The 15,586-nt window shown below is 35.3% G+C and overlaps 1 protein-coding gene across 3 annotated transcripts in view; it reads left to right on the top strand.

The window, feature by feature from the left end:
• The first annotated feature begins 2,647 nt into the window (after positions 1 to 2,647).
• Positions 2,648 to 15,586, top strand: part of NOX4 (NADPH oxidase 4) — a 225,920-nt gene continuing 212,981 nt past the window's right edge. The window contains exons 1-2 of one of the 3 annotated variants that reach the window (XM_074304691.1): positions 2,648 to 2,811; positions 3,715 to 3,810. In XM_074304691.1, the coding sequence (XP_074160792.1) occupies positions 2,755 to 2,811; positions 3,715 to 3,810 (153 nt within the window). In that variant the 5' untranslated portion in view covers positions 2,648 to 2,754. The remainder of the gene's footprint in view (positions 2,812 to 3,714; positions 3,811 to 15,586) is intronic. The other 2 variants (XM_074304692.1, XM_074304693.1) reach the window with 2 other exon arrangements.

Below are 15,586 nucleotides of genomic sequence, written 5' to 3'. Positions count from 1 at the left end.
ATTTGTAATTATCAGCATGCATGGTTTTATAATGTCCTGCACATTTACTTTGCTGAAATTTATGGAACACCATTTTGAAATTCTCTACTGATTACAAGGTGATATGAATGATATTTTTTCCTGAAATTTTTAAAGGTGAGGACATAAGATTTAGAGATGAATTTTTTACCTTCACTTAGAACCAGAGCTGTAGCCAAGTATCCTTAAACCAATGACTAGATTATCTTCTTTGGCCTTTCTACCTTTTTTCCTACCATTTCCCTGCTAAAGCCCCAAATAGCTACCTTTTTACTTGATCTATTCTTTAGTAATTCTATATCTGCCATAACTTTTGCATAACTCTGTCTTTTGATTGTTTAAAAAGGATACACATACACACATATACATATATATCCATAAAGCCATATATAATAGGCACATATTAAATATATATGTGGTAAAATTTACATATTTGGTATTATATATAGTAGTTGATTAATGTGTTTAATAATGTTTGAGAGAGGTTCAATTGGATTGTAGGGAGTATGCTAGAGAGCCTGAACCAAAGCTCTCTTAAAATTTCTATGGACTACAGGGACATGGTGATTCATCACTTGCATTTTTTCAAGATGATAAACTTCTTGGCTACTTCTGGCTATGTGGTGCCCAAGGGCTGAAAGCACTTGGTAGGACACAGAAATCCCAGAGTGATTCTTGATTTCTCCCATTCCTGGGAACAGCTGAGGGGTGATATATTAGTTAAAAAGGAAAAGACAGCCATCCTTCTCCTTTATTTGATTCTCCAGGTGGCATTTGATTCTCCAAGACTTTCTGCAAGGGATGGGTCTAAGGATAGGCCTTTTCGCATCCTAGTAGTCATAGTTAGCATAGTGGCATACCATATAATCAACTTTTTGTCTGGATCCTTGGTTGCCTTTTATACTTCACATTTCTGTCCTGACTAGATAGGTAACTAAAAGACCAATTATGAGATTAATTATTTGGGCTTAGAAATGACATCTTGGGTTTAGCTGACAATCAGTAAGGAGAATTTCTTCATGAGAGAAGCAAATGGGTACAGAGAAGTCATTGACGTTGAAGAAAATAGGGCTAAAGTTAATTGTAAAATGTTTATTCAGCTTTTTAAACAGTGTGATTTTCTGATGAAGTTGACCTCTCAGCAGATTGCAACAATAGTTTTAAGTTAAGTTATTTTCTTTCAATATGTTCAGTTAGGGTTTTTTTTTTTTTTTATGTTTAGCATTTCTTTTGTGTAGGAAATAACTATTTTTTCATGTAAAATTAACCCTGTATATTGAGTACCATTTTTACTTACCCCCTGAGGAGAACTAGATTTGAAATAACAAACTAAGGCCTAAGCAATTTTACCTTTATGAATAGAGTGGCAAAATTAGCAATAATATTAATAGCTTTAAGGTTTATAACGTATTCGAAGTGTTATCTCTTTTATTCTTCACAGCCATCCCGACAGGTAGTTACTATTATTTATTCCCAATTTGCAGTTGAGGAAACTGAGTCACAGAGAGGCTAAGTGAATTGTTTAGGATAACACAACTAGAGAGCTTTTAAGGTAGGATTCAAATCCAGGACTTTCCGACAAGTTCATCACTCTCTCCATTGTTCCCCTGGGGTCTTGCTTCCCTCTCTTTTTACCAGCAGCGGGTACATTCCATCCCTTCCCATTGGAATACTTGGATCAGTGCCTAGGTTCAGAGCAGATGAGTTCCTTTGGGAGTGGTTCTTTAACGTGAGAAAGGAAGGAATGTATTGTTATTGCATCTGTGAATGATATATGCTTAGACGTCCCCACCCCCCAGCTTGTTGTTACTTAGAAAGTGAACTTTCACTATGAAGCACTCTTCTGTTTTAAAGTGTTAGAAGCTGAGTTCTGAGTACCTGGGGAGTGGGAGGATGAGTGCAGTCTGGAGGTGATGGCTCCAGCCACTACAATCTGAGGCTGAGGGATTGCTGTGGGACGGTTAGGGGAAGGGGAAAGCTTGCAAACAAAAGGCGATTTCCGGCTCTAATTTCCCTCGCTTTACTCCCACATCTTGGATGTTTTGGGAAGCTGTAAGGAGAACTTGGTTGGATGTAAGCAAAAAAGGACTGGAAGGGAAAAGAGGAGGTGGAGGGCAGAGGGGGAACCAAGCTGTCCCCATTTATTGTCTTTAGCATCTTCACCATTGTTATTTTGAAGCTCCCGAGTCTGAGTCAACTAAAGGGACGCCTCCTGGTTCACCGCCTGGGACATCTAGAGCAGGAACAGCAAGAGCGAGACCCTAGACAAAGGGGTCCGGGCGCTTCCGTGCAGGGAGGGAGGGAGAGACTGAGAGGAAGGAGGGAGCTCCGGCGGTTGCCACGCCACTGTTGCTCCTGCTTCTGAAGCTAAGACCGACTGAGACCCTGCCTCGGAGAAAAAGTAAGAGCAGGCAGATCCGAGCGGGCCAAGCGGAGAGTCCAAGGGAAGCCAAGATCGCGAGGTCAAGTAGGCAAGAAGGCAAGCTGGCTAGGGGAGCACCCTTCCCGGGAGTCCAGGCGGCGGAAGAAGCGAGATAAAGGCTTTGATCCAATCAGAGACTAGATCTGCGCTGGGCTCCAACTCTCCGCCTCCCTCTACCCCGACCCGGCTTGTCTTTATTCTTCCCTTTCTCCTATTCCCCCTCCCCCTCCCCCTCCCACAACTGCAACAGCTGCAAAAACTGCTGTCGGTGAGCACTCAGGTCCTTTCGCTGGGCTGGCCTGGGGGGCTGCAGCATGGCTTTATCGTGGAGGAGCTGGTTAGCAAACGAAGGGGTTAAACACCTCTGCCTGGTAGGATGGGGCACTGCCCTTCTTTTCCCTTCTGTCAATTGAAAAGTTTTGATTCTTTGTGTATATGTCTATTGGAGTGTGAGTATAATGGGGCGTTTACTATGTTGCTAACATAACAAAAAAAAAAAAAAAAAAAAAGAAAGAAAAAAAGAAGAGATGTGTACCTTCTAGAAGTAATAGTTTCTCTCCCCCTCAACTTATTTTATGCTTATAAATACTATGCTAATTTATATTTGGGAGTCTTTCTTGGTCTTTATGTACAATTTAGCTCTACTTCCTCTAGAGAAGTTGAGAGCTTAAAGTGGGCACTGCCATGTGAATATTTTTGTTTTCTATTGATCAGCTTTTAATATAATTCCCTCCTCTATTTAATTTTCTTCATTATTCTAACAACAGTGAAAGTTTTGTATGTTTGTAAGTGGGGATGAAGTTAGAGATATGTGATGTGCCCCACAGTGTCAAATCCTGTTAATGAAGTCTAGGAATGAGCACTGGGATGAGCATTATGGGATCTGGGTTTAAATGCCATCTCTGCAATTTACACCCTATGTGACCCTAACCAATCGACAATTACATCCTAAACTTTAGTTTAGTTATCTGTAAAATGAATGGAGTAGATTGAATGATTCTAAAGTTTTGGGAGCTTTTTTTTTTTTTTTGGTGTTTCTAAACTTTGTGTGGAGTTGCATAGGAGTGGAAACTTGCTCATATAAAACTTTTTAGATCTAAGATGTTTCCCTTTAGGCAGAAAACCTGATTTAGGTCTTTTTATTTATTTTTAATGCTATTTTGGCCTTTTGGTCAATTGAAAACACTCAAATGAGGGCAAGGTGTTGTAGTTTCTATTTATGGTTTTTATTGACTTGATTTTTTTTTTTTTTTCGTTTATCTTGCTTGTTTTAGCTAATCTGGCTCTCTCTCAATGCCCTCCTTTTCTGGAAAACCTTCCTGCTATATAATCAAGGACCAGAGTATTATTATCTCCACCAGATGTTAGGGGTAAGTGTGACTCAAGTGATGATCTTTAACTATATCAATGAAGCTGGTATAAAAGAAGGAAAGGAAGAGAGGAGAAAGGGATTCAAAATGTTGCTGGCAGTTTGGTGAAGATCTGTCTTTGCAGAGAGAAGCTGTAAAATTTTCTTGCCAAACACTTTACTTTTATTTTCTCCAGGTAGGAAAGGGTAATGCTATTAAAGAACAAACAAAGGTAATCAATCTAATCAGTGGAAATGAATGAACCACAGGGACCTTAAACTAGTACTTGGGAAAAGCCTCTTCTTGCTGCCAGATGCAGGGAGCACTTAAGGATTTGGCACACAAACTCGATCAACAGATGACTGAGGTTTTAATTTTCAATCTTCCAAACTTCAGCCAACCTGTGAGCTTATTCAGAGGAACTTGTATATTTTGCTGCCAATTCTCAGGAAACATGTGCTTTACAGAGCTAATTAATAATCCTGGGTATCTCTTAATCAGATAGCTGAAAATGTCAATGATCTTGACTTAGTACAGGAAACTTGTATACAGTGCAAAAATTTCTCCAAATCTATTCTTGGCTAGTGTTTCCTTTTCTCCTTACCATTCTGTTATTAGTCTCATACTTCCTTCTTTCCTATGTCTCATACCCCTGTGTAGAGAGAGGAGATAGAAGCAGAATCAGAAGAGACCGTTTTCTTGTGTTTCTAAATATTTTAGAGCAATAGGATTGATTTGTATTATAAGGGCACCTACAATTTTGGCAATTTTGACAATGTATCCTAGTAGTTAAGAAAATGTTCTGTGTATGTGATGTAAGCACAATGTTTAATGTCTCAAGCTGTCTTTAAGTCACTTCTTCCCCTTCATCCAAAACAAACAAAATAGCTGAGGAAATTCCTAGTATGGAAACCATATCCATCATATTGTGTTGACCAGTAAGTCTTCTATAATTTATATCTTTCCTGCATTATAACCTGTGTATGATCGTGTAAGTTAGCAAGTGTCATTGGTAATACTTGAACCCAGGTCTTTCAGGTTCCAAGACTAATCATCTATCCTCTATATCATGTTTTACTCTGATTGTTTTTAGTAGATGAAATTATTTTGAACTATATACTTTCCAAATGAGATTTTATAAATTTCCTTATCTTGATGACTCAGATTCATTTTTCAAAAAGATTAAGTTTAGAACTTTTAGAAAGAAACAAAAGAAAGGCATGCTTTTCATAACCTCTCCCCAACCAAACACGATCACCAAGTAATTTACTCTTGTGGGCTAGTTTAATTTTTTGGATGTTTAGGTAATTTTTGTGCTTGTCACTTAAAAGAAATATAATTCTCAAGAAAATACCTTATTCATTTATCAGTATAGTTTTGCTACTATTAATATACTACTATATATATAAACTATCTCTAGTATTCAGATTTTTTAAGAAAACAAAATTTTAAATATCATACAAGTGTGGCATAGTGAAAATTGAAGTATCTTGAGAATTAGAAGATCCACATTTAAATCCCAGACTTAATGTTTATTACCTGTGTGCCCTTAGAGAAAGTCAATTCATGTTCCCAATTTTCATTTTCTTCATGTGTAAAATGAGAGGGTTGGATCAAATAGTTTTTGAGGTCCATTCTAACTCTAGATATGAAACTATGAGCCATGATTATTTGATAGATTTCTTTTTAAAAAAAAATAATAGGTTTTTATTTTCAAAATATATGCAAAAATTGTTTTAAATCCTTGCAAAATCTTGTTACAAATTTTTTTCTCCCTCCCTTCCCTCCACTGCCTCCCCTAGACAGCAGTAATCCAATATTTGTTAAACATGTGCAATTCTTCTATACATATTTCCACAATTATCTTTGATGGATTTCTACAAAGGACCTCAGGTCATCTGTTCCACCCTCTTAATTTTACAGTTGAGGAAATGAGACCCAGAGAATTAAAGTGATTTTCCCAGTGTTACATATATAGAAGGGAACAGAGGGAGGATTTGAACTCAAGTCCTGTGATATAAAATCCAAAGGTCTTTCCAATTTAATGTGCTCCTTCATTAAGTGACATATAATAGGCCTTTAATTTTTCCTTACTTTATCCTACCTGAACTCCTCCTCTCTGTTCAAATCTGACCTTTATATTGCTGCCAAAAATTGTCTTCTTTGTGCATTTTTCCAATGATAGCAGTTTTCACAGCATTGGTGACTTCTTGGAGGTTCATTATTTGCTAATAAGTCAAGTGTTTAAGGCTTATTATAATTTAGGGTCACCCCATCTTTCCCCCTTTATCTCCTACTTTTGTTTGGTCCTACCCCATTCTATCCCAGAAGGCTGGACTTCAAATTAAAGTATTATTCTTTCTTCTCTAAATACACCCAGTGTTTCCAGCACCTTTCCCCCCTTTGTTCTCTATAACCCAAATACCCTCTCTTTTCACCTTCAAAATCCAGCATTAGTGTTACTAACTTTTGAATCTATCCCTATACTCTGTCATACTTGCCATTTCTTAAGTTCTTTTCCCCTGTGGATCTTCAAATGTAATTGTGTATCTATTTTTAATGTACTTTTGTACTAATTTGTATAATAGTGATCTCTGTATATGTTTTATCTACTGCAAAACTATAACCTTCTTGAAGCCCTGCACTAATTCTACTACTAGTTCTTATGTAATCTTTGTGTCTTATACACACACACATACATATAGACATACAGAGAGAGACAGAAAGACAGACACAGAGAGAGAGAGAGAGACAGAGAGAGTCAGAGAGATAGAGACAGAGAGTGTTTTGTCATCAAGAAGGGTCATGAATGCTTGTGGAACTGGATGCATTAAAGTTTGTCTGCACTACATTTTTCTTTGAGGGTTTGGTTCACATCTTAGATAACTTAATGAAATAAATAAAACTCTTCAGAAGCAAAGCTGGCTCTTATTCAAGAGTTATGCATTATGTTAATGTAAAATCTGAGGGCAGACAACTTGAAAATCTAAAATTGAACTTTGGAATTCAGTTCTCTAGCAGTCAAGATCATAACAAGCATAAAATCAGGGGATAGTTTTTCCTCAAAAAATACTTTATAGGAGATAGAGACTAATTACTATGGACTTGAATTCTTTGGGAGGAGAATTTCCAAATCATTATTCTTGTTTATTAGTTATAAAGTTGTTTTAAAGGCATATTAGCCTGTGTGTGTGCATGCATGCATGTGTGAATGCTTCTTTCTAGCTTGCTTTCACCTTTTGCTTCTGTATTTCTACAGAGAAGTAGTATGTCATGGTGGACATAATTGATATACATACAATGCGTTACTTGGAACAAGGAAGACATGAGGTTAAATCCTTCTTCAGACACTTACAGGCTCTGTTAGCCGGTGTAAATCAATCAGCCTCATTTTTATTAACTGTAAAATGGGTAGAAAAATAATACCTACCTCACCTACCTTGTTTTGGGGATCAATATACTTAAAACACTGTGTTAGCCATTATTGTGATTGCATTTATGAAACTTAGAAGTAGTAAAGTAGAAACTGACAACATGAAAGCTTTTTTGGGGGGGAGGGGACTATAGAAGAATAGCAAGCAGGAGGAGATCAGATAGCCAGGCCATAGTAGGCCATGAGTTATCCAGCCCAAGTTTCTGTCTTTGACAGTGACAACAAGGAATCTGAGGAAACAAGGTATGGTTTTCTCCTTGGTTTCAAACATGAAGGTGAAAGCTGTAAATCCATTGATTTTTTTTTTTAGCACTCAAAACAGAATGGTACAATAGAAAGAGGAAAAATTTTGAAATCAGAGAACTTCATTTGAACAATTGATTCAAATCACCCTTTCCACCATTTGAAACTTGAGATAGCTTGTTTTCATGACCTGTCCTCTTCCTTCCTTTCCAGGCTTCTTCCCTCTACAATTCTATATTCCAACCATACTAATTTACTTGATGTTCCTGACACAAAATATTCCATCTATAATCTGCATGCCTATTCACTGGCTATCTCCCATGCCTTTGTCTTAAAATCCTTGGCTTCAATCAAGATGCATCTTAAATATCACCTAGGAAGTCTTTCCTAGTTTCCCCTCCTGTCAGTGTCTTTTCTTTGATGACTACTATCTGTATTTCTGTTCCTTTTCAATGCTAAGTGGCTTTCCTGTATATAGCTTGTATAGACCTAATTATTTACATGCTGTCTCCCTGAATTGAAAGTGTTCTTCTTGAAGGCAGGGCCTGTTTTTGTCTTTCTTTATATCAACAATGGTAAGCTTCTGGCTTGGCACAAAATAAAAGCTCGATACAAATTTTGTTGACCTGTTGACTGTAGATCTTTTTAAAATACCTACTTAAATACATGCTATCTTCCCCATTAGAATATAAGCTATTTGAGGGCTAGAAGACAAGTAACCCAAGAATAATCCATATAACAAGTATATGTTAAACATGTGCAATTCTTCTATACATACTTCCATATCCTGCATTAAAAAAAAAAAATAATAAGAAAGAAAACCAATGCAAGCAAACAATAAAAAAGTGAACATATTATGTTGTGATCCACACTCAGCTCCACAATCTTCTCTCTGGGTGCAGATGACTCTCTTTATCAGAAGACCATTAGAACTGACCTGAATCACCTTGATGTTGAAAAGAATTGATCATTGTGTATTCTTGTTCTTGCTGTGAACAATGATCTCTTGGTTCCACTCACTTCACTTAGCATCAATTCATTTAAGCCTCTCTAGGTGTCTGAAATTATCCTGCTGATCATTTCTTATAAAACAATAATATTCCATAATATTCAGATACCATAACTTCTTCAACCATTCTCTAACTGATGGGGATCCACTCAGTTTCCAGTTCTTGGCCACTACAAAAAGGACTGCTACAACATTTTTGTACATGTGGGTCCTTTTCCCTTTTTTATGATCACTTTGGGATAAAGACCCAGTAGTGACACTGCTGGATCAGAGTATGTACAGTTTGCTAGCACTTTGGTCATAGTTCCAAATTGTTCTACAGAATTGTTGGATCAGTTCACAACTCCACCAACATGTATTAGTGTCCCACTTTTCTTACATCTCCTCCTACAGTCATTATTATCTTTTCCTGTCATCTTAGCCCATCTGAGAGTTGTATAGTTATGAGATGATTTCTTAGAGAAAAAGACATTGCTTGCATTGGATAGATCACGGAAAGCTCTAAGATAGATGTGGCATTTGAACCCTCACATTAGATATATGAATAAAGAATTCCACAAGTGTAGAGTGGGATGCTTGGCTTGGGGAAAGGTTGTAGTAGAAGATTCCTGATTTCTAACTCTGGGAATCTAAAATGGTCAGATTTCACTTTGATTATATTAACTTTTTCCCTCCAATGGAATGTTTTGATGATGCCAGCTAAAATGTGTGATTTATTTTGGCTTAGATTCCCATGTCATGTCATTGAATCTTTCAGTAATAGATTGTTTGTTTTCAACATGAGTATCTCTGTTGACCTGATAATAAAATGTTTTGTTTTTCTTTTTCCTACTCTTAAACATCTGCTGTGTGGTCATGCAAATCTTGTTTCTTTTACTCTTTAAAGCAGATTTGCTTGATTTGCATTCTTTCTTTCCTTAAAGGAAAAAAAAAAAAACTTCCTGGGAGGACCCATCATCTTGATGTGTTTGAGAAACATTAACTTAATTATCCTTGGGACAACTCATTACTCACATTTTACCAGACTGGTTTCTGATGTCATGCAAATTTCTCAAGGCCAAGTGTAAAGGGGAAATAAGAATTTTAATATAGCTTGGTATTCAGAACTGGAAACAGCAGCCTGCTCTGTTGCAGTTCATTTTACTCCAGTATTTAAGAAGGGAATTTAGGGCCAGGCAACTCATTCCCATTTCTTACTGAGTATAAAAGCAGACTGAAAACTTTTCTTTCTGTCAGATATGCTCTGCATTATGGTTTGGTGGTGGTGGTATTTTTTTTTTTTTTTTGCTTCAGTGAGCATTTTTAAGCTGTGTTATCATAAGAGCCATTTCCCCTATCACTTTCTATTAAAACTATGGACAACTGAAAAGTATTTTGATTTGGGATGTTAGAAAATCTCCATATTCTAAATCTTGTTTCTGGTCATCTTAAACTGTTAGATATTTTCCCTTGCCTTCTTCACTTACTTTATTGGCATAGGTCCCCTGATATTCACTATTAAAAACAGAAATTTGGGCTGGATAATTCACAATCTGATTCATTGTAACACTTCTTTTATAATTATAAAAGCTTATTTAAAAGGATATACCCAACCTCACTCTACCCCTGCATATTTTTTTGGTAAGGGAACATTTTAATAATTTGTTTAAGTAAAGGATTGAGTGAATTTGAAACTGTAATAGGCCATTGGTATGCCTTCCTAGAGATTGGACATGTACATCATCCCATAATGATGTATAATATATTTATTGTATGTTTATGTACATACAAAATTTAGGTTTTCTAATACATGACCATGAGAGGCAACAAGTTATCATGTATAAGAAGATTGACATTGGAATGAGGAAAAACTGAATCTAAATCCTACTTATTGCACAATCTTGAGCAAGTCATTAAGCCCCAAGCAGCTCAAAGCAGTAAGTTCAGGAAGATTTGTTGTTCTACTTGGTGGAAGCAGTTTTCAGGTTGGAGATTTTTCCACAAATATAAAATCACAAATTTGGATCTCCCTTCCTCCCAAAAAGCACAGCATGTGCTACACTTTTAATGTTGGTATTCTGCTGAACAAATTTTGAATGTTTAAAAGACTTGAAACCTAACAATCCTCAAAGAACTGAAAATGAATAGTATAGAAAGGACTAGAGAATTATATCATAGGAATGAGGATGCACCATAAATTGTAATATTTAAAAAATAAAAATAGTTATAATAGCTAGCATTTATATAGTGTTTTAAGCTTTGCAACATGATGTATATATGTTATTTGATCCCCGTCACAACCTTATGAGATAGACGTTATTATTATCCCTGTGTTGCAGATGGGGAAACCAAAGGTAGGAGAAAGTAAGTGAATTTTCCAGGGTCATACAACTAGTAAGTATTTGATCATTGGAAGGCACATTCAAATCAATGAAATCATATTTCTTAAATATAATAGAAGGAAATTACCATGATGCAAGGGACTGGTACTCTGTATATAGTAGATATATGATAATTATTTATTGAGTTGAATTATTTGGACAACTAACTCTTCATTTGTTAGAAAACAGTCTTATAAAATTGAAGGAAATATGCCAGTGGATATGAAAAGATAAGTAGATTTGTTCCTTCTGCCTTCTTATAGGATCTCTTGTTCACCTGTATTTGTGGGCATATATGTATGCATGCATACATAGACTTTCATGTAATATGATATGATACATATAAACATGCATTTGCACACATATTAGCCAGCGATGCAATAGACAAGGCTGAACCTGGAATCAGGAAGATTTGAGTTAAATACAGCTCCAACAGAAGTTGAGTGACCCTGGGAAGATGCTTGACCTCTGTCTGCCTTAAGTTCCTCAACAGTAAAATCTGGATAATAAGAGCACCTACCTCCCAGGATTATTATGAGGATAAAAACAAGATAATATTTTAGAAGTGCTTAGAACAGCATTTGGTATCTAGTTAGGCACCAGGTAATTACTTATTTCCTCTCCCCTCCCCTTTCCTCTTCTCTCTTGGGTTATTTGAAAGGAATATTAACCTCTGTTGTTACAGAAATGTGCAGCTAGTAGTTGCTTAATACATGGTTTTCAAATGAATTTATTTCATATCTATATATTTTGTTGGAATCTTTCACCTTAAAATGTTTAATTTGTTTAACCAACAAACATTTTAAATACTATCTACATGTGAGACACTGTGCTTAATAAATATAAAGCATTTGCTAGTCTTAAGGCTCTATACTAGGTTCTGGGGGACACAAAGATTCAACAAAACAAAGGCCCTGTCTTCAGGGAGTTTATGATTTCTATGTAACTAATATATATATATAAACTTTTCTACCTACTTTCAACTGCTGGCCTGCTCTCTAGGTATCAATCCTAAGCTTTCTACTTTGATCAAAATTAAAGCTAGAAAATATTTTCCTACTTAATAAGTTTTAATCTTTGAATGGAATTGGATTAGCAATATTCTTAGTTTGTATTTAGATAGTCTCATCTCTCCTTCCTTTTACTCTGTTTCAAGCCATCCCCCAGGTCATTACCCTATTGAGTTTTTTTTTTTTCACCCAGCAGTTAAACCTAAATGCAGAGGAATTTGGTGGAATTCATCCTTCAAATAATACATGTAAATTCAATGCAATTGCTAGAGAGCAGCTATGCACTTTTTAGGCTACAGATGAATGAATGGCTTACTCAAGAACCAATGGTAATCACTACTTTTGTACATGTGAGCATACTTAGCCATTTAAGGTTATAGCTGAGCCTAGAAACTTTTTTTTTTTTTATTTAACCATTGTTCCACAAAACCTTTGGTCCATACAACATACTCCTCCTATCTTAGAGTTTTGACTAAGTTTACTTTTCTTGCATTATGGAATCATAAAGGGAAATAATTTTAGGGGCCCATTTTTTTTAAAACTCAGTCCTAAGGGAAAGCATTTTGGGATCACGCCTCATCAGATTGCTTTCATAACTTGAATGTTTGTCAAATCCATATGAAAAGGAGTAGGGTACATAACTGGATGGTACCTATATATCTCTATTTCTATCTATCTATCTATCTATCTGTCTATCCATGGAACACTTTAAACTGTACATTAGTAACATTTTCTCCATTATTTTTCTGTCTAGACAATCACCAGAGCAGCAAATCAAGCTCCAACTTATAATATTTGGGGCATTTTGAGGTGTAAAATGTTTACACTGAACATTAACAATTGGCTCTTCCAAGCTAGTACAAATCTGGTTCTTGAACACTTTGATTTTCTTAGTTGGGGGTCAGGAATAGGGGAATGCAACAAGAAGTAAGAGTTCATTGATCTTTTTTTTTTTTTTTTTTTTAAATCCCCTGTTGTGCTTAGTACAGTGTGAAGCACAAATACAAGCCATAAATATTTATTGCAGTGGACAACATGGTATGCATGCATGTTCAACACACATTGAAACATAGCCAATGGGGGTATTTGCTTTGCTTGACTCTGCATATATGTTATTCTCCTCCCATGTTTTCCCTTCCCTTCTCCTTCCCTCTTTTCCTTTCCTACAGGAAAGCAAATGGTTGTTAATTCTACAGAATATTTAAAAATGCTAAGTTGTTGGTTTCTGTTATAGATGAGGAACTAGAATAGAGGAACTAGAAAGGTGGATATGGCTGTTACCTTTGGTCTGCATCTATAATTTTATTGATAGAGAGAACTTTCACTGAAGAAACATCTTCTACATTGCAGATCAATTACATAAAATTAACTTAGATAATTGTCTAGGATTCTAAGAAGTTTGAAGTCTTACCCAGGATTAAATAGACATTATATGTGAGAATCAGAGTTTTAGTCAGGTCTTCTTTATATTGCTGAAGCCCATTCTGTATGCATTTCATCACAAGGCTTCTCTAGGCAGCAATAAATTGCTGAGAGAGATTTGTTCATTTTATTATTAGGACAATATGTGTAGGTGCCATGTGCAGAAATAGATGGAAATATGATTTGTTGATGAAGATATTGCTTGTTTGTCAGTCAGTTAAAACATTTTCAGGTTCAATCTCTGTGTTAACCTTAGGTGGCTTCCCTGGTTGTTGAGGAGAGAAGGGCACCATGTATTATTTTATTTAATTGGAACAAAAGTTGTCATCACATGATTTATAGTTGTAGGATAGAACATATTTCAGAATGAGATCGTACTTAAAGAACTTCTTGGAGTTTAATAAAAGCATAACTAAACTTGTAAAATAATAATCATTCTGATGGAAAACCCATAAATAGGCTATATTAGAAATGTTAAAGGCTCAGCACCTGGGTTTTAATCTTAAATGTAGCCAATATAAGCTTTTGGAAATGGCTTACTTTTGGGGCTTTTATTTTCTACAAGATGGGATAATACTGCCTGCCTTCTTTAGCTTTAAGATTTATGGAGAAAAACAGATCATGTATTTAAAACTTGCAGATTTGGGAGAGATTTCAGAGATCTTGTTCTTCTTTCTTAACAATGCCATCCATAACTTTTCTGACAAGTAGATTTTCCAATCTTTGTTTATATATATATATATATGTTTATATATATATATATATATATATATATATGTATTTGCATACACAATACATTATATACACATTTATGTACATATGCAGACATATATACATGCAGATATACATTTATATATACACATACACACATGCATTTATATCTATGCATGTGTATACATACACACACACACATATATATATATATATATACACACACACACACACATACATATACATGTGTAAGAAAAGGAACAGATGATAAGAAACTGATTCATATGTGTGAGTCCACAATAGATAAATAACCAAAGGATACAAATAGTTTTCAAAATAAGAAATCCAAGCTGTTAACAACCACATGAAAAATATTCTAAATCATTAATAATTTTTTTTCAGTTATGTCCACCTTTTCATGATTGGAGTTTTCCTGGCAGTAGTAATGGAGAGGTTTGCCATTTTCTTTGCCAGCTCATTTTATTAATGAGAAAACTGAAGCAAACAGGGTTAAGGAATTTTCCTGGAGTCACAACTAGTAAGTGTTTGTGACTGGATTTGAACCCACATTTTCTTGACTCTATTGTTCTATCTCCTGTGCCACTTACCTGCTCTATCAATAATTAAAGAAATTAAAATTTAAATCACTTTTAGGTTCTACTTCACATCCACCAAATTAGCATTGATGTCAATAGAAGACAATGACAAATATTGGCAAGACTTTGGGAAAAGAGACATACATGTAACATTTGTGGATTTGTGAATTGATTTATGTATTCTGGAAATCAGTTTGGAACTATGTTCCCCAAATTTGTATATCTTTTCATCCTCCTATATCTCTTAGCTCTAGAAACCAAAGAGATTAAATAGAGAGGAAAAATACCAACATGGGAAAAAACAAAGCAAAACAACACCACAACCTCCAACAGGTATGTATAGCACACATTCATAGTAGCAAAGAACTGAAAACTAAGAGGTGTTCACCTAATTGTGGTATTTGAGTGTAATTCAATATTATGAGAAAGAATTAAATGGGTAAACAATTTTAGAGGCAGCTGAGAATAACTCTATGAACAAATGCAAAGTAAAATTTGAAGAAATAGATGAACAATTTTTTAAATAATAAAATTCTAGAGATAAGCAACTTGGAAAGACATTTGAATTCTATTCAGTTTAATGACAAACTATGATTCTAGGGGACTAATTATAAAACATATCACACCTTCTACCAAACAACAGCTGGACTTAAAAGACAGAGAGAGAGAGAGAGATTGAGAGAGAGAGAGAGAGAGAGAGAGAGAGAGAGAGAGAGAGAGAGAGAGAGAGAGAGAGAGAGAGAGAGAGAGATTTTTGGACAATAGGATTTGGAAAATAAGATGTTACGTTTTGCTGTTCTATGCATAACTGCATTAAGGTTTTATCTATTTAGTTTTTTTTTTTGTGGTTCAGTGAGAGTGGCAATAGAAGAGATCATAATACATTCTTGTGAAATAAATTTTTGTAATAAATAAAAGAAAGAACAAAACAAAACCATGTTTTGACCACTCAACTTTCTGAGCCTTCCCTTTAGTTAGCTTCTCCTACAATTTCTTTTTTTTTTTTTTTTTTT

The sequence above is a fragment of the Sminthopsis crassicaudata genome, chromosome 3 (assembly GCF_048593235.1).
Source record: "Sminthopsis crassicaudata isolate SCR6 chromosome 3, ASM4859323v1, whole genome shotgun sequence".
Lineage (NCBI taxonomy): Eukaryota > Metazoa > Chordata > Mammalia > Dasyuromorphia > Dasyuridae > Sminthopsis > Sminthopsis crassicaudata.
This window is presented reverse-complemented; position numbering and strand designations above follow the sequence as displayed.